General features: G+C 35.3%; 2 protein-coding genes and 1 pseudogene across 3 annotated transcripts; 1 reads left to right on the top strand and 2 right to left on the bottom strand.

The window, feature by feature from the left end:
- Nucleotides 1-201: 201 nt before the first annotated feature.
- On the bottom strand, nt 202-5,712 carry LOC106335676 (probable pectinesterase/pectinesterase inhibitor 44). The gene is made up of 5 exons (XM_013774258.1): nt 5,328-5,712; nt 3,575-3,703; nt 1,602-2,072; nt 1,198-1,521; nt 202-771 (listed from the first exon to the last, which is right to left on the bottom strand). The coding sequence occupies exons 1-5, from the start codon at nt 5,608-5,610 to the stop codon at nt 398-400; spliced, it is 1,581 nt and encodes a 526-aa protein (XP_013629712.1). The 5' UTR covers nt 5,611-5,712; the 3' UTR covers nt 202-397.
- Nucleotides 5,713-8,531: 2,819 nt separating this feature from the next.
- On the bottom strand, nt 8,532-10,832 carry LOC106334314 (annotated as a pseudogene).
- A 949-nt stretch (nt 10,833-11,781) lies between these two features.
- Nucleotides 11,782-16,640, top strand: LOC106335016 (F-box/LRR-repeat protein 15-like). Of its 2 annotated transcripts, none has more exons than XM_013773428.1 (18): nt 11,782-11,974; nt 12,062-12,172; nt 12,264-12,429; nt 12,495-12,627; nt 12,866-12,965; nt 13,059-13,256; nt 13,331-13,601; nt 13,677-13,775; nt 13,871-13,959; nt 14,057-14,156; nt 14,245-14,415; nt 14,557-14,709; nt 14,792-14,952; nt 15,027-15,225; nt 15,340-15,758; nt 15,874-15,937; nt 16,108-16,194; nt 16,290-16,640. In XM_013773428.1, the coding sequence occupies exons 2-18, from the start codon at nt 12,093-12,095 to the stop codon at nt 16,425-16,427; spliced, it is 2,628 nt and encodes an 875-aa protein (XP_013628882.1). In that variant the 5' UTR covers nt 11,782-11,974; nt 12,062-12,092; the 3' UTR covers nt 16,428-16,640. The 2 variants fall into 2 exon arrangements, with proteins under 2 accessions (XP_013628882.1, XP_013628883.1); XM_013773429.1 differs by having other exon boundaries at nt 12,866-12,958; nt 13,052-13,256.
- Nucleotides 16,641-21,988: the final 5,348 nt, after the last annotated feature.

The raw sequence follows: 21,988 nt of genomic DNA on the forward strand, positions 1-21,988 counted from the left end.
TTTTTAGTCTATTCACTCCGCGCAGGGCGCGGGTCATCACCTAGTTAGAAGTTATATAAGCAAGGTGCAATTATACATAGTACCATGCTTCTCTCTTTAGTTTTTCGTTACTTTGTTTATTACATTTCTTTTCATATCAAATACTCCATAACATTATATGTTTTTAATTCTTCGAAATATTTTTTTTCTTTTTATTTACTCGAGTAAATAATGATCGATTCTTCTTAAACTGATGACCTAATGGCCCAGTAATACATTTATATTGTAACAATATTTGCCAAAACCGTAAAAATCACACTCCACCAACATCAAAGAACAGTATGACAAAACACAAAACAAAAACATAAATAGAAACTGAAAACAAAAAAAAGGCTTCACGCTTCAAACAGAGCCATACTTAGATGTCCAAGCCAGCAGTAAACGTTACCCCTGTAGAAGGCAGCCAAAGATCTCCTTTAATGAACTGAGAAACGGTGAAATTGTTAGCCTGGTTCGAGTTGTTAAGCACGTGGAAACCAGGCCATTTGACTCGGCTGCTGAGTCCTGAGCCAGGCCCGTAGTTCAAGAACTCTCCATAGAAGAGCGTGCTCAAAGCAAAGTCTGCGTTCCACTCAAGCCACCCTTCGGGTCTCACAACGTTGCTCATGTTGTTCCTCATGAAAATTGTCCTTGAATATTCCTTCCATGGCCTCCCTAGATATGTGCGTGTCGTGTTTAGGTATGGGACTAAGTCTGCGGACGCAGAGATGTTGCTGAATTGGATAGAGAATCCTGAATGTGAGAAAAATTGTCCAAGTGAGAATCATTACACTGTAGATAGTACATGCATTGATTGATTTTGTACTTTAATAAGGCTTTCAATTAATGAGAACAGTTGCTTGTGTGGTACATAGTTTCTTTGTTGACAAGAAACTATATTTTATTAATGTTGTGACGGAGCAAATGTAGGGAAGCCACAAGCTCTACTAAAACTAGATGTTGGACATAAACCTCGCAAATTTGTTTATGGGAAAGTTGCTCGCCAAAAAAACTTTTATATTAAGTAGAATTGAATTTGCTTATTATTAGATATATATATTTTTTTAATATTTCGATGTCTAGCTTGAATTTTTCATTTATTCTAAAAATTAACGATATAACTATATTCAAAAGATAACTATTAATAGAGTTTCCAAGAACAGTGGCTAAGAAGTGTACCTGAGGGTTGGTTAGGATCTTTACGGCCTTGTGCAGTGATGGTATTCTTTTGGTTAGGGAGTCCTCTCCTTGCCAAAATGTGACAGTTTTGAAACACAACGGTCCCATCCCCAAATATAAAATCTACCGTTCCAGTGATGGTGCACTCTCGGTAGAACTGACGCATGGTGTGCGTGTAAAGTGTATCTTGAAAACCTCTCATGGCACATCTGTAGAACACAGAGAGGTCTGAGTCTGACCTTAGGGCCACGGCTTGATGCTTCTCTGGCCCCGCTGTGTTCTGAAAGGTTATATCTCTTGCTAAGAATCCCTTTCCGCTTACAGCTAAAATATGTATCACAAGTTAGAAAAAAAGAAGAACATATAAATATTAATGAGAATCATATAAAACGTAATAGTTATACCGAATGTCGCGGACCGGAAAGTGGTCCAACCGTCAACGAAGTTGCGGTTACCAGAAATAACGGTCACGTCAATGCCATCACCCAACATAACGAGGTTCCATTTCTTCTTCTTGATCTCAACGTTTTCCAAGTATAAACCCTTTTTAATGTATATGACGAAACGTTTCGAGCTGTACTCAGGAGCTGCCTTAATGGCGTCCATTATCTTCGTGAAGTTGCCTGTCCCGTCCAGTGCTACACTTACGTCGTAACTTACACCGTTTGTTTCAAGGAGTTTACGGTCGTTGGACCTGAGCCAGTCTGGGAAACGAGGGCTTTCGTCGTGGTCGGTGTTTGATCTGAGTCCCCGGCCTGGTGGAGCCTTTGGTCCTTTAGCAATAGGGCCAGGTTTAGAAATGGGTTTGGGTTTCTGATCGGCTTGAACAAGTGGTAACAGCTCCCTAAGCATATAATATAGTTGATCGAGACTGCCTGAAATGAACCGGGAGTAGAATTAAAAACACTTGCGCATATATAAAATAACTTAAAACCTCTATATAAATTAATAATGCTGAGATGATGATATTTTATCAAGGGCAATTCTCTCCAATAGCAATTTTTAAGTTTTTATCACAAAATAGTCCTCAAAATAAGAAAATGACCAAAATAGCTTCTTTTTGTTTTGAAAATTTTAATATTTATTTTTAAAAATTTGAAACCATATCCCCAAAACCCCACCTCTTAATTCTAAACCCTAAGTCTAGATTAGTTAACCATAAGGTAAAAACACATGTTTACCCTTTAATAAAATGTATTTTGGTCATTTTCTTCATTGAGAGATATTTTTGTGACAAAAACTTAAAATGAGCTATCCTAGTTAATTTCTCTTTTATTAATTTATAGAGTTATTAATTTATAAAAAAATCATTTTAAGATTTTTTTATTTTAAATATATATTTTTCTAAAATAAAAAATAATAATTTATTTTTATATATACATTAATTACATTTTTGAAATTCGACATTCATACTGTTTTATTATACTATTTAGTATATATAAAATATGTTTCATAGAGTTTAAATTTAATTTTAGATATAATTTTACTAAATTTCATCAAAATATACTAAGTGTTAAAAAATATAAATATAATTCTATTGTGAATATACGACAAACAATATAATGGTTTGTTTGTACATATATAAAATGTATATACATGTAATTATTAATTTATAATTTAATGGGATCTATATATATTTACATAGGATTTTTTAAAAGTTATTATCTTATTATTTTATCGATTTGCATCATATTTTAAACCGGCCCAACTTGGAACCGTAAAAAAATATTTATGGTGTTTATAAATTTATCGAGTATTAGCTTATAGAGTTTCTACTGTATATAACTGAACCGAATAATTCAAAATTAACAAGAGTTTTATCTACCTGAAAAAATCAAATATCATAATTAGTAGACATATTGTATAACAAACCTAGTTTTATATTATACTTAGAGTCAACTCAATTTTATGAAATAAAATCTTATGTTTGTTTTCTAAGAAAAAAATCTCATAATATTCACCAGTTAAAATTAAAAAAAAAGGAATTTCATTTTATTTATAATCATGAATAAAAAAACATTTTGTTTAAAAAAATCATTCCACATTAAAAAAGTAGTGGAATAGATGGAATGCTAATCTCACTCCATTCGATTCTATTAATAGTTGTGTCTTTGATCTCATCTATTTTTTTTATTAATTACTAGTTATAGCCTCAAATTACACCGATTCAATTACAATTATATAGTTCGTTTTTGCTTAACAGCAAATTATATAGTTACTATATTGTTATCCAAAACCGAAACAAACATAATAACAAAGAAAGTTTGATACTCTGAATCGAATGTGATTGTTAAGAAATTACCATATCATTATATTAAGTTTACTTTTTAGTGACACACAAATAATAGTATACATAAAAGAAAAACATTATAATTACCAGCGATAAGAGTTTTGACGAGACCAGATGTACCGTCCAAGCCTTCCTTGCAAGTGTCTTGGTTGGAGAGAGCAGCACTCAACCATGTCTGTGTGTCCGATCTCACGTTCCCTGTTCCGTTGCCCTTACCTGTTGGCCCCACTCAAAGCTCATTAATTACTGGAGTACTATTTATTCTTATTTTTCCACACTATCATTTTCATTCACACTTATATTTATTGTGCCATTTTAAAGATGTTGAATCCACGTTCTCTGTCCCTACTACGCACATGCCATTTACTAGATTGTTTAGAAGTTATGTCTTGAGTCTCTTGACGTAAAGATGTGTGATGGAAACTTCTAAAATTTCATTGACTAACAGATTCAATCGAATAACATTTTTTCCAAGAATGTTTTGTGCTAGCTGTGTTTGCTAAAAACTCAGAAGGTTATCTCAAATTTGTTCTTTTTTTATTCGTGTGGTTTTGTTATAAAAAACAAATTTAAATTATCAAATTATAATATAGGGACTAAATGCTTTCTATTACAACTGAAGGGAGGAAGTATCATTTGCTACTGATCTTCTGAAGGCGAAAGAGCAGAAATGTATTTGTTTTTAAGCTCTTTGTTTAAGCTTTATCAACAAAACCGAATAAGAAAACGGGGAATATGCGTGTAGAGATTAATATTCTTTGTTGCAATGCAAAGTTTGTATAGTTGAATAATACTACTAGCTAGTACTAGGGTGGTGGTCAAAGAACCACCAAATAACCGTATCGCAATCAATTCCGTGCCGGATTTCAAATTTAATGCAGCAAGTGCGAAACTAATTTTCATTTTGTTTTTAGAAAAACTTTCTCAATTCGGCCCTTTTCAATTAAATATGTGAATAAAATGACTTACTATATTACCATTTGGTGAACCAAAAAAAAAACTATATTACCATTTAATAACACCATGGATGATCATATTCTATTGGAGTCGTGGAGAATCTTACTAGATAAAGTCCACTTCTGAAGCAGTCTAGTTGTACATGTGTGTTGTTTCACAAGAATACTTAATTATTGCTGTTTTATACACGTTTATAATCAAAAAGACTAAAATTCTATGACGGTCGTATACGTCAGATTAACATCAGCTATGTCCCTCTCCTTTGCCTATCTTGTGTAATGGTGAAAATATTGTTAATTACGTAATTTGGGCGTCGTTACTTGTCTAATGGATAGTCTTTAGATGCCTACGAATAATGTTCTGAACTTTCAAAAACTCTGATTGATATGTATATATAATAATCGTGAAAAAGAATAAAACTACTGTATAGTATATACTAAATTGGTCAATTTCACGACCTTTGGATCATTTTAATCGGTATAAACAACCGATTTCAAAAATCCTTTCTAATCGGTTGAATTGCTAAAACAACTAGTTCAGGTAATTAAAAAAGAAAAGAAAAGTTCAGGTAATCTTTCTAAAGCATAGCAAGCAGCTATAAGCCAATAACAAAGGTCATGCTAGATCCATTTTTCTTCTAAAGTGGCAACAATCGTATCTAATATCCATTTCTTCTTAAAAAAAATTGTCGGTTTGATCCAATTTGTATATTATGTTTTGGGTTTATAGAAAATAGTTTGTGTTTTCCATCAATTAAAAAAGAACTTGTGCATTTAGAGTTTATAACACTGTAAGGCGGTGCTAAAACTAGATAATAGATATATATATATATATATATATATATATATATATATACGGTTAATTAGGGTTTAAAGGTACGTACCATGTGGATTCTCAGAAGCAGAGGCAGACCAACTCAGCTCATCTGAAGAAACATCGAGCAGATCTAGACAATCCGAAACCGCATTTTGGAGTCGACGATCCCCACTGAAATCCGCAAACCGAGACAAAATCGAACTCATTTGTCTTATTACTTCCACGATCGTGTTAATGGAGCTCACAAACTCACTTGCTGGAACTTTCAAGTAATCGTATGGCATACTCTCTTCTGATGACACACACAAACACAGCATCAAGAAGATCAAGAAACCCTTCCACCATGACATTTTTCTCTTTTTTTGTTGTTGTTAGACAATGCTTTAACTTATAACAATAATGAATAAAATGATTAGATGAAAGAAAGGATTGGGTGGTTTTGATCACATTGAAGCTCTTCTGAGTTAGTGGAACCTATAAAAGAAGGAACGCATTAAATTGCACCTACCTGTCTGTCTACTTCGAAACAGTTAAGTCTACGTAAATCTATATTTGGGACTTAACTCCATTATCCCAACAAACATAACTCTTTCTTTCATCGTTGATATTTCTTTTATTTTCAATCGTATTTATGAGATCTCTTAATTATAGCTCAACCGTCCCACACATCCATTATGTTCTCAGATTCGGTCGTATAGTAGAATGCAGCCATTTACACCGCCTTATAAAAATCATTGACTCCATCCGTTATATCTGAGTTACTAGGTAATAATCCCCTGTGCGCAGAATGAGATAGTTCGGTAGATTAAATATTGGAGTATATTATACTAAGGGATTAGTGTAAGAATGTTAAATTTGTAATTCAATTCGGTTCCGGTTTAGTTTTTTCGTTTTCGGTTAATACAAATTAACGACCATATTAAAATCATATCTAATTTCTTTTGGTTTATATATTATCGGTTTTAGTTTATAAAAAAATTAATGTAATTTAATTTATACTATTTTAATAAATCAAGATATACAAATTATAACATACATTATAAAAATAACAAACACATGAAATTAATGAAATAGTTATATTTTTAATTAATGATGATGTAGTAAAAGATTCTACAACCTATTTTACTTTTAGAAGCTTCTTAATTTCGATGATAATGTTTTATCGAGCTCTTTCGCCGTGAATATTTTGATCATGCTTCATCGAATTCATGTTTAAGCTTCTTTCGATGATGATGTTTCATCGAGTCCATGTAGATGATAATAAACATATTATAGTTTCAGTTGCAAGGTAATGACACATTAGATGAATAGTTGGAAACTGTAATAAATGTTTTCACATAAAGTATGAAACCATTTTGATTTGAGAAGCTTTTTGCAAGAAACACATCAACAATCTAATGTTTAAATGATTATGAGGCTGACACATTACAATGTTAAAATATTACAATGTGAAAATATATATTACAAATGCTTCTCTTTTGATATATAAGAGATGTTTTTTACTAATTTATACATACTAATACTAAATATATTAGTCGTTTAAACAATGAACATATTACTCATTCAATTCATTTGTGTAGGTTAAACAGAATTTGTTTTTATTGTATTGAGAAAGTAAAACATCAATAATTAAATGAAACAAAAGCTTTAAGTTTATATCATCATTTAATACAAAGGAGGAATCAAGTAAATGTAGTCATTTATATAATTACTCCCTCTGTATTCTTTTACATGACGTTTTAGACTCTTTTTCTTGTCTCGTTATATTTGACGTTTTCAAAATACTATGCATAATATTATGATAAGATATGACTTTATTTACCCTCATGTTATTATTTCTGGTCAACAAACTCGAGTTTCAATGTGCAATAATGTGTTACGAGAGATGATGGTCAATTGATGATGAAAGATATAAATGACTTTGTAGCAAGTGCCTTAATTTGTGTGAAAATTATAGAACGTCATGTAAAAATATGATTACATATGAATAAAATCACAAAACACTAATCTGAGTCATTTATACTGACTTGGGATTGCTGTCCCATACATATGAATAAAATCACAAAACACTAAGACCATCTTTATCGGTGGTTTCCAACAGAAGTTTTAAAAAAAAAGTTAGCGGTGGATCCCACATATCACCATAAAACCGAAGTCAAGAGTGATCTAATAAGGATCGACTATTGTTGGTTTCAAGTACTGTTCGCGGATCCCATTGACACGTAGCGGTCCGCGATGGATTGCTTTTTATTTATTTTTTTTTGGGACAAAAAAACGAAAAAAAAAAATTAAAAAACTCTTCGACCCATTTTGCGATAATCGTGCTCTAATCTGAGTCTTGAAAAGTTTACCTAAAGATCAATAAAGTTTGTTTTACAGAAATAATAAATTAAACATTTGTATAAAATTTGGCGCTTAAATCAAATGTTTAATGAGCTTAAAAGCCCATCGCCGACTCTTAGCTAGCATGGTACTACCACTCTATCATTGCCAAAGTTGATTATTCCACAATATTTCGATGCATGTCGCGATCTTCTCTTGTAGTATCATGGTACTACCACTCTATCATTGCCAAAGTATCATGGTACTACCACAATATTTCGATGCATGTCGCGATCTTCTCTTGTCGCCGACTCTTAGCTAGCATGGTACTACCACTCTATCATTGCCAAAGTTGATTATTCCACAATATTTCGATGCATGTCGCGATCTTCTCTTGTAGTATCATTTATTCCATAAGAAGAAAATACTTTGTGCTTATTATTGCTGAATGTATTACTATTATTATTACGTACGAATACGATAAATAAGTGCTTTCTGAGTTTATCATTTCATGGAGAGTACACATGTTGTATATGAGTGGCCTAGCTAGATGCAGTGGCTAGATGGATATGGTAAGGATAGACTACACAATGTCAAAATTCGTTAGACATGTTAAACAGCCTAGTAAGTTATCTAGCTTTAATATTTTAGCAACAAAAAAAAAAAGTTATCTAGCTGACCAATTATTATACCGCATGTTTACTAAATGTTTCAATTAAAGTGCAACCATGCATAGCGAGAGACAAGTTGAATCATCTTTTGTTTGATCAAAAATACAAAGTAAAAACAGAAGGAAAGAATATAACAGTAGAGAAAACTCGTGATGGTCGCACTTAGAAATGATGGAAGGAAGAGGAAGAAGAGTTAACCAAGCAGTGGCGGAGCCAGAAACTTCTTGTACCGGGGTCGGAAAAAAAAATCAAAACATAATGTTTAAATGACCAAAAAACTACAAATGTACTCTACGCTCACTCATAGCTTGAAACCTTTTTATAACAGTTTCATTGGCTACATCTTCAAATATTTTTTTTTCAATAAAACAACAATCACTTAGAAACTGATCACCGATGCGATTTCGTAATACTGTCTTGACGATCTTCATTCCTGAAAAACATCTCTCAACAGTTGCAGTTGCAACGGGCAAAGTCAAAGATAACTTCAAGAGCCTATACACCAAAGGTTGAGAAAGATTTTTTTTGGTTTCTACCATTAACCGCGATAGATCTCCAAGATGTTTCAAATCAGTAAACCTTTCATCTCTTCGTACATTATCAATATAAATGTCAAGTTGCTGCTTAAGTGATATGCACTCCATAACACTAAAATCCTCAGGATAGAATTTAGCCAGTCTCAATAACTTTTCTTTATCAAACTCACGGAATGAACCAGTAGGACTTAAAGCTGATGTGCAAACGAGTAACTCAGAGTTTACCTCGTTAAAGCGACCATTAAACTCTTGAAGCTCCATATCCAATACTGTATAAAAAAAGTTGAATTGATAATGATGCAAGTTGGTAATGTTGGTCTTTTTGCGTGGCTTCCTTGGATCGATGAAATCGTCCTCCATGTTGAGAATACCAGTGTCATGTTTCTTACAAAAAGCTGAAACATCATTCACAAAAGAATTCCAGCCATCATCTCTGAACTTCTGTAGTTACCGCTTAGTGGATTCTACTAGTGAGACAGCATTTAGGATGTCTTGATCTTTTAGTTGCAACGCCAGTGACAAGTTCTCTGTGAGTCCCAAAATGTGCAACATCAAATGTAGGTAGAACACACAATCAAAAGTATGGATATATTTGAGAAGACCATTTGCTTGACTTCGCTGGGTAAGATCAGCACCTTCATCCTCGACGTACATAAGCATCTCATCCACAGAAGAAAACATCTCAATTAACCGCAACAACGTTTTATATTGATAACCCCAACGTGTAATCCCTGGTCTTGGAAGAGAAGACTCTTGATTCAGTCCTTTTCCAGTCTTGATTTCACCATTGCTTATTCCCTTTTCAATTATATCCCGCTGAATTTCTCGCATCTTATCTTTCCTTTTACAAGAAGCTGCAACCACATTCACTAACAAAGAAATCTTATCAAAGAAATCTCTAACTTCAAAATGTTTCTTCGCGACAGCAACAACTACCAATTGTAGTTGGTGAGCAAAACAGTGTACATAGTATGCCGAACTGTTTTCTTTTGAAATCAGTGCTCTCAGACCATTAAATTCACCTCTCATATTTCCTGCTCCATTATAGCCTTGTCCTCTCACCTTTTTCAGACTCAGACTATATTTAGCAAGCAATGAATCAATTCCAGATTTCAAAGATAAAGAACATGTATCCTTCACATGGATAAGACCAACAAATCTCTCTTTGACCATACCGTGTTTATCGACAAAGCGAAAAACTATAGCCATTTGCTCTTTCATAGAACAATCAGCTGATTCATCCACCAATAAAGCAAACACATCATTGTCCATCTCTTGAACTATGGAATTAATTACTTCTTCCAAAAAGCAATTAACAATGTCTTTTTGAATAGGATGAGACACCATTTGATTATTTCCAGGAGCATTCTTCAGCACAACCTTGCTCACATCTTCATTCTGTGCAGCAGTATATTTCACTAACTCCAAAAAATTTCCCTTGCTGCTAGAATCGACTGTCTCATCATGAGCACGAAACGGTAATCCTTGTTTCAGTAGGTATCTAGCAGCATCGACTGAAGCATTTAGTCAGATACGATACTCTTTTTTTACAACATCGGTTTGCTTTTGAAAAGCATGTTTGATTGACTGACCTTGTCTCATCAAATCTTCACACTTCTTTTTGGCTATGTTGTGAAAGCTATTTACCGCACCTACATGGCCAGCCAATCTGTCAGACTTATTCCAACTATCAAATCCCTCTGTGACAAATCCAACACTTCCACTTTTCTTCTCGTTGCTGAATAAATAACAAAAGAAACAATATGCCTTCTCTTTCTTGACACTGTATTCCAACCAATCACCATACTGATCAAACCAAGAAGGATTAAACCGCCTTAATGCACCTGAGATAACTCTTTGCTTAAAACTATGCCCACGAAGTTGACAAGGTCCTCTAGTCAAGTACTTGCGTCTCACCTCGTCTATTTGATTATGATCATATTCATGAATCCTTTTTCTTTCTCCGGGATCATGCGGCATGTCGTCTAGATGAATATCATCGGTTGATGGAGATTTTCTTTTCAGATTTAAAAATTTATCCATTAGCTTTCTGTTAAATAAGATATATTAGTCTTTTTGAGATATAAAACTATTCATTAAAAATATTAAGATCATGACATAAAGTAACAAAATAAACAAAAGAGTAGAATATAACAAAAAAATTATATAAAAAACAAACCTGAATATGGAGAGCACGAGTTCGAACAGGTCGCCGTCGTCTTGTGTTTGCAGGGGGAAGAGAAAGGTCTTTTTTCCTATTTTTAATGTTTCTGTATTATAATTTATTTGGGCTTAATATAAGTTGGGCTTAAACTAAAATAACACTAAAGTTTAAATATCCAAAACATGTTTAATGATTTTAAAATTTTTTTGCAACTATAGAAATAAAATAAGATTAAAAACTAATATAAATCCAAAGTTTTAAAAATAAAAAATGAAAATATATTATTTGTATAATTAAATTTTGCCTTTAATGTTTTGTAATTATTTTTGTGGGGTCAAAATTATTTTTTAAGTGGGGTCAATACAAAAAGTATCTTAAATTTTTTTTTTTTTTTTTTAAAGTAGTGGGGTCAGCTGACCCCTACCCCTTAGCTGCCTCCGCCCCTGGAACCAAGCGCTCGTAGCTTGGTGGTAAAAGAGGTACAGCTGTACTGCCCGCCATCCGGGTTCGAGCCTTGACCACAACGGATTTAACATCACTTCTGTTGGGGCGCTGGACCCCCTACGGGGGGATAGTTGGGAATGTGGCTACCCAGATTCCAGAGTTACAAACAGAAAAAAAAAAAAAAAAGAGTGAACTGAAGATGTAATAAAAGGAGTCGAGTCAGTCAAAGAAATATTAGTCTCACGTTGACATTGCCACGAAATACTCATTGGGCCATCAAAAGACAAGCCCAGTTTCAATGTGGGTTTCTTTGCTCTCCGCTCCAAAAGACCTTTAGTAATTATCACCGTTTGGAGACCTCCCTTCAGACCAAAATAACGGGGAAGCAAGAGAGAGAAACCAAAGACTCGAAACTAGCTCTTTTGTCTTTTCCCTTTCCTATTCTAATTTTTGGCGGATTATTTTCCTCTTTCTGGATCTGATATAATAAAACCACAGCACTCAATTTTCTCAAACCCTAATTGCTTTCTGCAGCTTGGAGATGAAATGGTGTTAAAATCATTTGCTTTTTTGTTGGGTAAGTTATACTTGCTTTCACTAATAAAAGGATTATGATTTGAGATTAGATTTTAATCTTTTGAATTTGGTAACTCTTTTCCCGCAGACTGATCACGTTGGATGCTGAGGATTGTACGATGGAGGAAGGTGAATTGAAGCGCGTATGGTCATCTACCGATGCTGAGGATGATGATACGTACCACAAGCGTCCCAAACTGTACTCAAGCTCCCTTTTTACTACCTTGATCACTCTTATCTTGATACAAACTGTTCGAAATGGCTTTTTTTCTTTTTCTTTTAAATTGCAGTGAGTGCCCAGCGTCTGCTTCTTCTGATTCGTCGTCCATGGAGGAGAGAACTGTTGCATCTTCTTCTCGGACACATATGTTCTGCCACAATTTCATCTTGAATCATGGTCGGAAAGATGATGATTCTCAAGTTCGTTTTGATTTGACTGATGACGTCTTACATGTGGTACACACACTCTTGCATTCTTTCTTTTTTTTCGATTTTTTTTTGTCATTTCTTTTCGCTTTCAGGTGTTCTCGTTCTTGAAACACGTCGACCTCTGTCGCTCTGCTATGGTATGTCGTCAGTGGAGAGTTGCCAGTGCTCATGAGGATTTTTGGAGGGTCTTGAAATTTAAAAATATGAGTATTTCTATCGACCAATGTAAGTTTCTTCTTTCATTCATAATATGTTAAATCTGAAAGAAACAACTCTGAGAATTGATATTGAGTCTTGGACTATTATTATACATTTGTTTGATATTTTTAGTGAATACAATAACTTCACTTGTAAGTTGTAACATTGGATGCATTCATTCTGCAACCTTCTTTCTTTATACAAAGGCGCTATGTTCCTCAAACTTACATATAATCTTTGGTTTCTTGCTTTTTTTGTGTGGCAGTTGAAAACATGTGTCATCGCTATCCCAATGCCACTAGAGTGAATGTTTATGGCGTTCCTGCTGTTAACGCCCTGGCTATGAAAGCAGCTACCACTTTGAGGTATCATCTCTGTCTTGAATATAATATGATTTCATAGATTAAGAGCTATATAGCTAGTACATCATATCCATCGTTTCGTTTGGTTTGTTTCAGGAATCTGGAGATCTTAACTATTGGAAACGGTCAGATCAGTGAAAACTTTTTCCAGATATTGGGGGAGTGTAACAGCTTGAGGAGCGTGACCATAAGTGACGCTATTTTGGGAAGTGTTCCTCAGGAAATACACCTGAGCCATGATCGGCTACATAAACTTAAAATTAGAAAATTCAGCGCTCTGCGTTTGTCTATCAGGTGAAGTTGATTTTTTTCTATTTGATTCTTATTCCTTTATGTGTATTTCATTCATTATTTTCCTATCATATTAGGTGTCAGCAGCTCAGGTCTTTATCCTTAAAAGGAAGCAACACGGTACTGGCGATGCTTAACTGTCCACTCCTCCAACATCTTGACATAGCCTCGTGCCATAAGCTCCAAGATGCTGATATCCGGTCAGCTGTCACTTCGTGTCCTCAACTAGAGTCGCTCGATGTTTCTAACTCTTCCTGTCTCAGTAATGAAACTTTGCGTGAAATAGCCCAGGCTTGTGCTGCTCTCCATATTCTTAATGCTTCACACTGCTCCAATATATCTTTTGAGGTTGGTGTCATGTTACTAAATATATATATTATTATTTTACTTCTCTGACTTGTGTGACCTTTTTCTTCTTTGAAGTCAGTACATCTCCCCATGTTGACAGTTCTCAAGCTTCGTAGCTGTGAGCGTATAACAGCCGCGTCTATGACTTGGATTGCTAACAGTCCTGCGCTGGAGGTCTGTGTCTGTTTTTTTTTCCCATACACTGTTCTATAACCTTTAACTAAAGACCACTGTTTCCAGTTAAGTTAATCACAGATCATCTATTGCAGGTTTTGGAGCTTGATAATTGCAATATGTTCACATCTGTCGCGTTGCATCTCTCCTGCTTGCAGAGTTTAATCCTACTAAATTGCCGCAAGTATAGCCTTCATCTTTTGTTTTTTTACTGTGAAAATTAAAGGCAAAGTTTCGCTATCATTTCACAAGTGTCCTCTCTTTTCGCTGCGTTTTAACAGATTCGTAGAGCTGAACTTGCAAAGCACCATGCTTTCATCCATCACTGTTGCAAACTGTCTAGCTCTTCGCCGAGTCACAATCACTTCCAACGCCCTACGAGTATGCTATCATGATTTGTTTATACAGTTCCATTTGTTGGAAGTTTTGGTCTGTTTAACATGTTCACATTTCTTCATTTTTGTTGCAGAGGTTAGCTCTCAAGAAACAGGAGAATTTGACAGAATTAGTTCTGCACTGCCAGTCCTTGCAAGAAGTGGATCTCTCTGGTTGTAAATCACTGTCCAACACTGTATGTGAATCATTTAATGATGCTGGTGGATGCCCATTGCTGAAGTCATTGATTCTTGACAACTGTGAGGTGTGACACGGTTTCTTCTTGTGCTTTTGGCTGCAGCTAACTGCTACATGTGATAATATAGTGAAATATATAGTTAACTAAGACAATAGGTGATTTTTTCCTGGTTGCTTACCTGATTCTAAAGCTTCTGTCATCTTTCAGAGCTTAACAGAAGTGAGATTCTGCAACTCATCGTTGTCTAGTCTGTCCCTTGTTGGTTGTCGTGCTGTTACTTCTCTTGCGTTGAAGTGCCCTCGCTTAGAGCAGATCTGTTTGGATGGATGTGATAATCTTGAAACTGCATTCTTCAAGCCTGTGAGTGTTTCTTTTCTCATATTGCAAAACTAACTTTTCTTAACTGATGTATTTCTTGCTTGACCGTTCTGGTTATGAACAGGTTGCACTTCGGTCTCTAAATCTAGGAATATGCCCAAAACTGAGTGTGCTCAGTATCGAAGCGCCTTATATGGTGTCCCTTGACTTGAAATGTTTCGGTAGACTGTCTGAATCATCCATCATTTGTCCTTTATTAACATCTTTAGATGCGTCTTTCTGCGGGTAATCATTTATTGTTTGTTATAATTCATTTTCACGACTTATGCTAATCAACTTCCCTCCATTACCTTTTCTAGTCAACTGAGGGATGACTGTCTGCCTGCAATCACTGCTTCTTGTCCACTAGTCGAGTCACTGGTGCTAATGTCGTGCTCTTCTATTGGCTCTGTTGGCTTTTCTTCCTTGAAAGGCCTCCAAAATTTGTCTGTTCTTGATTTGTCGTATACTTGCGTGATGAATCTGGAGCCCATCTTCAAGTCATGTATTCAACTGAAGGTAGATAAGTCATAAGACCTTATGACCTGTACAATTTTTTTTCTTTCTGTCTGCAGTAGAGCATATATACTTATTATTCATTTCATGAGAACTTCTTCATATTTTATTGTTTAGGTACTCAAACTACAGGCCTGCAAAGATCTTACTGACTCATCATTGGAGCCTCTATACAAAGAAGGTGCATTACCCGCACTTGAAGAGTTGGACCTGTCTTATGGAACTCTCTGTCAGACTACTATAGATGATCTACTTGCCTGCTGCACACACTTGACCCATTTGAGCTTGAACGGCTGTGTTAACATGCATGACCTTGAACATGATTGGGGTTCTGGTGAGAGTAATCAAGAACCAGCTGAAACAAGTACCAACCGGTTGCTACAAAACCTCAGCTGTGTGGGATGCCCCAATATCAGAAAAGTATTGATACCGCCTGCAGCTCGGTTTAATCATTTATCATCACTGAACCTTTCGCTATGTGTCAATTTAAAGGAGGTTGATCTCGCTTGTTCCAACCTCGTCTTACTTAATCTAAGGTATGAGAGGATTTACAAGTTGTAATATGACTTTGTTTCTTTAGTTCTCGTAAAAAAAAGATTGGTGTTATTCAATTTGCTAATTAAATTTAAATTCAAAAATGGATTGTTTTAGCAACTGTTGCTCTCTGGAAGTACTGAAGCTTGGCTGTCCAAGATTGTCTACTCTCTTTCTTCAGGTAATGTTTTTTCCCCATGATTGGCTCTGTTTATATCTTAATTGTTTTGTTAGCTAGTTAAATAAGCTCAGTTACATGGGTTCACGTAAGTTGAAGATATATATATCTGTAGTTGTAGTACTTGTGCAGATGTTATCACTAAACACACTTTGTGACTTTGTCTTTGGTAGTCTTGTAAAATGGATGAAGCAAGAGTTGAAGCAGCTATATCAGGATGCGGCTCATTAGAGACACTGGATCTCCGTTTCTGTTCAAAGGTATGAAGTAGGGTGTGTTTATTTTGATAGTTTGATATAAAGATTAGCAAATAAGAGACTTCAACTTTTGAAAACTATGTCCTGGTTATTAACAGATATCCTCGGTGAGCATGGTGAGGCTCCAAACAGTGTGCCCTAGTTTGAAGCGCGTCTTTAGCAGTCCTAATCTTTTGCAAGACCAGGGTTTTGCATCGAATGTTTTATTATATACAACTCTCTCTAGATTATACTGAATGCTATATGATTTGTTGTGTGGTGTTTGAGATGTAACTAATGGGTCCAAGTCTCGAGTTTCAGTAGTGCTTATAGGCCTTGTATTGTGGCTTTCTTAGGCTGCTTTTGTGATGACACAAACTTTCGTGTGTTTTTGCTTGATTAGGCCATTTTCAATCCAACGGTAAGACTTTATTTTATGTAATTTTTATACAAGAGTTTGTCTAATCCAACGCTAAAGGTTTCATTACTCATGGAATAAGGCACCAATTCCTTCTTATCTCCTTTTCTTACAGTTAACTATTGTCAAACGACACGTTTCTAAAACGTCCTACCTTACCAAACGAATGGGGAAGCAAAGAACCAAAGACTCGGAACGAGCTCTGCAGTTCTCTTTCCCTTTACAATTTTGGCGGATTATTGTCCTCTTCGGGATCTGATCAACGACCACTTTGATTTATAGCCTCTCTTAGAGCAACATTATAGGTGGGACTTGTTTTTTTGGCCCTTAGAATATTTTAAGGTTATTTTTGAGTTAAGGACAAATTTAAGGGATTTTCTCTTAGAAATTAGCTTATTGGTGGGACTTATGAAAGTCTCTTAGTGAATTATTATTTTTTTTATTAATTGAAGACAAATTATTTGAATAACTAATGACATTAAAAAGATAAGTTGAAAATTAAAATACATAGAACATGAAAATTAAAAACCGAAGGGAAAATACAAAGGAGTGAAAAAAAATTACAAAATTCATAAATAAAATAAGAGAAACATTTTATTTAATTCATAGAAAGCAAAAACACATTATATGTTATTTGGAAGATGTCCAAATTTATCCCATATATGTTCAATCAAATCTTCTTTTAATTGTTGATGGATATGTGGATCCCGAACTTCTTTACGACGAACAATTATATTGCCGGGTTTTTAGCCTTTTTGACGGTAAATGTAAAATCGTCATCTTGAAATTCTTCAAGAGTATCTGAATTCCGTTCATCTTGAAGGTTGTTGTGGCCTTCTTCCCGGTTTCTCTCGATAAAAATACGTTTTTTTCGCTCTTTTGGTTCGGGAATAGCTTCGAGATCTTCAAATATATCATCAAATACGGTCTCAAATGCATTATCATCACCTCTATGGTAATGATAATGGGAAGAAGATGCCATTTTTAAATAGAAATTTAAAGGAATGAAACAAGGAGAAGTGGAAGTGTATAGGAAAAAAGAAGTTATGAAAGAAAGAAGAAGATATGAATTTAAGGAGAAGTACAAGTGTTTATGAAAGAAGAAGTGTCTTATTTATAATTGGTCTTTAGTTCATCTCGTGACTCTCATCTCATCTTGTGACTTAAAGCTTTCTTTCCCGTGATACAAACAAACAATGGAAAGTACATGTTCTGATATAATTGTATATTTGAATTCAACGCTACTTGTTTCTGTGGCCATGCAAATCTATCTTGAGTATTTACATTAGAAAACACCTATATTATAAAGTCTGATACTTGTTTCTGTGGCCATGCAAATCTACATTAGAAAACACCTACATTATAAAGTCTGATACATTACAATACATAATACGATTGAGAGAAGTCAAAGTCAATACATCATATTACATATAGTTCGAAGTCCATTACAGTACATCAGATACAACACCATCTTCATTTACTTAACCATCAGCACAATTCCAATTAAAACTGTCACCACAATCATTGCACTTACAAAGTACTCAAATCCCAGCCTAAGCTTGGATTGTTCCTTTCCTATATCACCCACAATTTTCTCAACTCTAGCCAGTCTTTGGTCAGTCTCGATGTCACTGCAAAGTGTAAGAGTGTCCACCTTTTCCTCTAGCTGAATCACATGTCGTTCTCGGGCTCTCATCTCTTCCATCATGGCTTCATCCCACCATTTCCAAACATGGCACTCTCCATCGTCCACGTTCTCACATGTGGAGGATACTGAACCTGTGAACTAGCGTGTAAGCTTAACCCAGCTTGGTCACGTCGAATGAGATCTTCCATCTCGCTGTAGCTACCGTCCTCTGAGTTTCAAAATATATCGTCAGACTGCGAAGGCTGGCTGTAGCTGTGGAGTCCCATGTTTACGTCTACCTGCATAAACACATATTGATTATTAAATACTCGACGACATATAAGCAAAACACGCAAGTAATTATTAGATACACATAGTAATTTTTGTGGTTGCAGACGACATATAAACAAGACCCGCAAGAGAAGACCAGAAAGAACATAAAAAAGACATTGTTATTATTAAGAGCCGCATGAACTACATTATAACAGAGAACTAAAACATGGATTTTAAAACAGAGACTTATAAGATTAGATCCTAATCTTTCAGAAATACTTGGCTAGCAGCTTATTCTTCACAACCTCCTCCGCCTCACTTAATGGTTCTTTCTTCGCAAGGAGAGTGTCAAGTATAGCTAGCTTGGACAGTCTCTCCTGCGTAGCCAAACCCTCTTTCTTCATTTCCCATATGGTTGTATACTCAGCAACGGACTTGCCTTGAACAGTCGACCTTTTTTGTTTAGCCGCCTTGCAACCTTCAGGCCGGATCTCGTGATCAGGGACAGCGGCGCTTGTATCTGTCTCACCATCCTTCCTCTTTGAAGTGGGAGTGGCTTTAGGAGTGTTAAGGCTAAGCCATTTTTGTTCAAAGCGCAACACGCACCAAGCATGCTCAAGTGTAAACTTGGTTTGCTGATCTGAGTAGAAGATGTCGTGAGCCTTCTTTAGAACATCAGTTTCACTCTCACCACTCCCAATTTGTCTCTCTGCCGCTGAGTAAGCCCCACAGAACTTTGTAACTTGATCGTTTATTCTGTGCCATCTCTTCTTACAAGTAAGATCCCCTCTCTTTTCACCATCATGTTGCCCATGTGGACTTGCAGCATAATAATCTCCAACCCGTTTCCAGAAGGCCCCCAACTTCTGCTCATTTCCAACAACGGCATCCTTCGAAGTGTTAAGCCAAGCAGAGATTAGAACCGCGTCATCAGCCGGGCTCCATTTGCGTCTAGCATTACGGTCCACTGGTGTGTCTACTGGCGTCTGTTCAGCTTGTTGTGAACTAAAGGGAGGGATCTCCGATTCTCCACTAGTTTCATCGACACGACTTCCTTGTTGACTGTTAAGCAGTCCTACGTAACTAGAGGACTGACTTTGAAAATTTCTTGAACCCATACGAGTTTTACAAGATAAATATTTGAGAGAGAGTTGTAGATTAGGAGATGATAGAAGAGAGAAGGCAGGTGTGTATATTTAAGGGGATTGAGATGGGAGTTTAATATTAGCTGGTGAAGAGTATTAAGTTTCTACATAAAGACTAACCATAAACCATATATGTCTAATCTGAACTTATTACTAACCTATCTACGGTTTCAAGTAACGACGACAGTAGAACTAGTTTGTCTAGTTGAGTAAAGACTTAAAGAAGTGTGAGTCTAGTTGAGTAAAGAGTGAAATTAAAGAGGTGTGACTCTAGTTGAGTAAAGAGTGAAGAGATGTAAACCATAATTCTAAGTTGTTTAAAATACTTCAAATTTAAACAGATAACAGGCCAAAGAATTCTATCAAGCTATACGATTTTGAAAGCTAGAGAAGCTATACGATTTTTCAATAAAGCTATACGAATATTAATTATGAAACAACCATTAAATCAAATATATACACAAGACCCGAGCTTAGAAGCTATACGAATTATCGATCAATCTATACGAGTTTTCATTCTCAAACAACCATTCAATCTTAAAGTTTTTGCAAGCATCAAAGAACCAACTAATCAATAAGTTTTTATATATCTATTCCGTTCACAACCACTTCAATCACAAGAGCGGAGCATATCAAACAACGAACGAGAAGAGCGAATCAAATCAATCATTTAATCAAATCAAACATATAATCAACAAACAACCATTGAATCTACACACCCCTACTCGGTTTCTCAAAATTACAAAGGAGGTTAGACACATACCTTCCCAAGTTTGGGTCGACTCTGAATCGATGTCGAAAGGAACCGGTTCGGAGGTGGACTGAATCGATGTCGAAAGGAACCGACAGAGGTGGAGTGAAACGATGTCGAAAGGAACCGACGGAGGTGGAGTGAATCGATGTCGAAAGGAACGAACAATCGACGAGAAAGAGAGCGAGAGGAAACAGAGCGAAGAGAAACAGATCGAGGAGAAGCGGATTGAGGCGAATCAGATCGACAGCGGTGAATCGAATTTGCTTGAGTTTCGACAAGAGAGGAGAAACACACGGAGTAGGTTTCATCGACTTTGTTTACATCTCCCTCTCTTCTGCTGCCACGTTGCTCACGGGACCTGTCAAAAAAGACCTTAATTAAGGCCCGGACCAAACAAAATCTTTTCTTTTTGATTTTCTTTTTAGCCCAAATAGTGTTCGGGACGGACCAAGGGCCGCCCGATAATGTTGCTCTTAGTCTTGGGAATATTATCATAAACCCAAAAACTTAATTAGAACAGAACCAAAAAAAAAAAAAAACCAAAACCGGACAAAGTTTACAAAAACAATGGTTTTTATTTTTTTCTGAACCCGAAAAATCCAAGCCGAACAAGTAAAAATATCCTAAGTACAATTAAATATTAGTTATTTTAATACTAAAATAAATACATATATATAAAACATTTAATTTACAAATCGAAAATCCGAATTACTCGAATATTTTTTTTTTGTTTATTTGGAGTTTATCTGGAGCATTCAAGATTTTTTAGTTTTAAACTTGAACCAAATCCAAACTGCTTTTAGTTCGGTTTCATTTCGGGTTTTAGAAAAACACGTGATTATGATCCGACCCGATATTATTCGAACTCACACGAAAAATGTTTCGTTTCAAAAAAATTACTCCTTGAGACATAATTTCACTTTACAATTACACAATGAATCACACTGTGAGCACTTTTCTTGTGTTGATTCTACAACTTACCCTTCAAACTAGACCAAATCCAATTAGTCACTCATTGTTCCATCGCTCAGCTTTATCCTTATCACTTTTGAATTAAATATTGGGCTTTTTGCAAAATTGACCTACAACTTAAAGTCAAACACAAAACTAACCTCCTTTTTTTTTGAAAATTGGTTTTGCCCTATTCACCCCACAAGTTCATATAATTTACGAAAACGCCATCAATTTTTTTTTTTTTTTTTTTTCGAAAATGACATCTTTACTCTCTTACCCTCATCATCTTCAAGTAATTACAAGATTGCTATTGTCATCAATACCACAACCACCATGAACAACCAATTTGAAGCTCTTAATGCCCCCAAAATCGATTTACCCTTCTTCTTTTTCCATTCTTGTGAACTAAACACAACATATCTCTCACTTTCTCTCCACAATGAGCTAAAAAAACCCAAGATTTTGATTCTAAAATTTTTATGGTTCATAGAGTCATAGAAGCTAACGATTCTGGGTGGGTGACTTTCGTTTGTGATTCTGTGTGCTTGGAGAAGCCTTATGTATGCTAAGGAACTTATCTCACCAATTTAAGGTATGACATCGAGTTTTTTTCCAGATCTGTTCGTCAGACGACTTACTTGGGAAGT

The sequence above is a fragment of the Brassica oleracea genome, chromosome C3 (assembly GCF_000695525.1).
Source record: "Brassica oleracea var. oleracea cultivar TO1000 chromosome C3, BOL, whole genome shotgun sequence".
In the NCBI taxonomy this organism is placed as follows: domain Eukaryota; kingdom Viridiplantae; phylum Streptophyta; class Magnoliopsida; order Brassicales; family Brassicaceae; genus Brassica; species Brassica oleracea.

What these genes read in the sequence shown, in the direction of transcription:
- LOC106335016 (XM_013773428.1), top strand. Translation starts at nt 12,093, where the DNA reads ATGGAGGAAGGTGAATTGAAGCGCGTATGGTCATCTACCGATGCTGAG. An exon ending in GCTCTGCGTTTGTCTATCAG is followed by an intron (nt 13,257 to 13,330) that starts GTGAAGTTGATT and finishes CTATCATATTAG; the next exon opens with GTGTCAGCAGCTCAGGTCTT. An exon ending in ATCCTACTAAATTGCCGCAA is followed by an intron (nt 13,960 to 14,056) that starts GTATAGCCTTCA and finishes GCGTTTTAACAG; the next exon opens with ATTCGTAGAGCTGAACTTGC.
- LOC106335676 (XM_013774258.1), bottom strand. Translation starts at nt 5,610, where the DNA reads ATGTCATGGTGGAAGGGTTTCTTGATCTTCTTGATGCTGTGTTTGTGT. An exon ending in CGTCAAAACTCTTATCGCTG is followed by an intron (nt 2,073 to 3,574) that starts GTAATTATAATG and finishes GGTTCATTTCAG; the next exon opens with GCAGTCTCGATCAACTATAT. An exon ending in AGATCCTAACCAACCCTCAG is followed by an intron (nt 772 to 1,197) that starts GTACACTTCTTA and finishes TCTCACATTCAG; the next exon opens with GATTCTCTATCCAATTCAGC.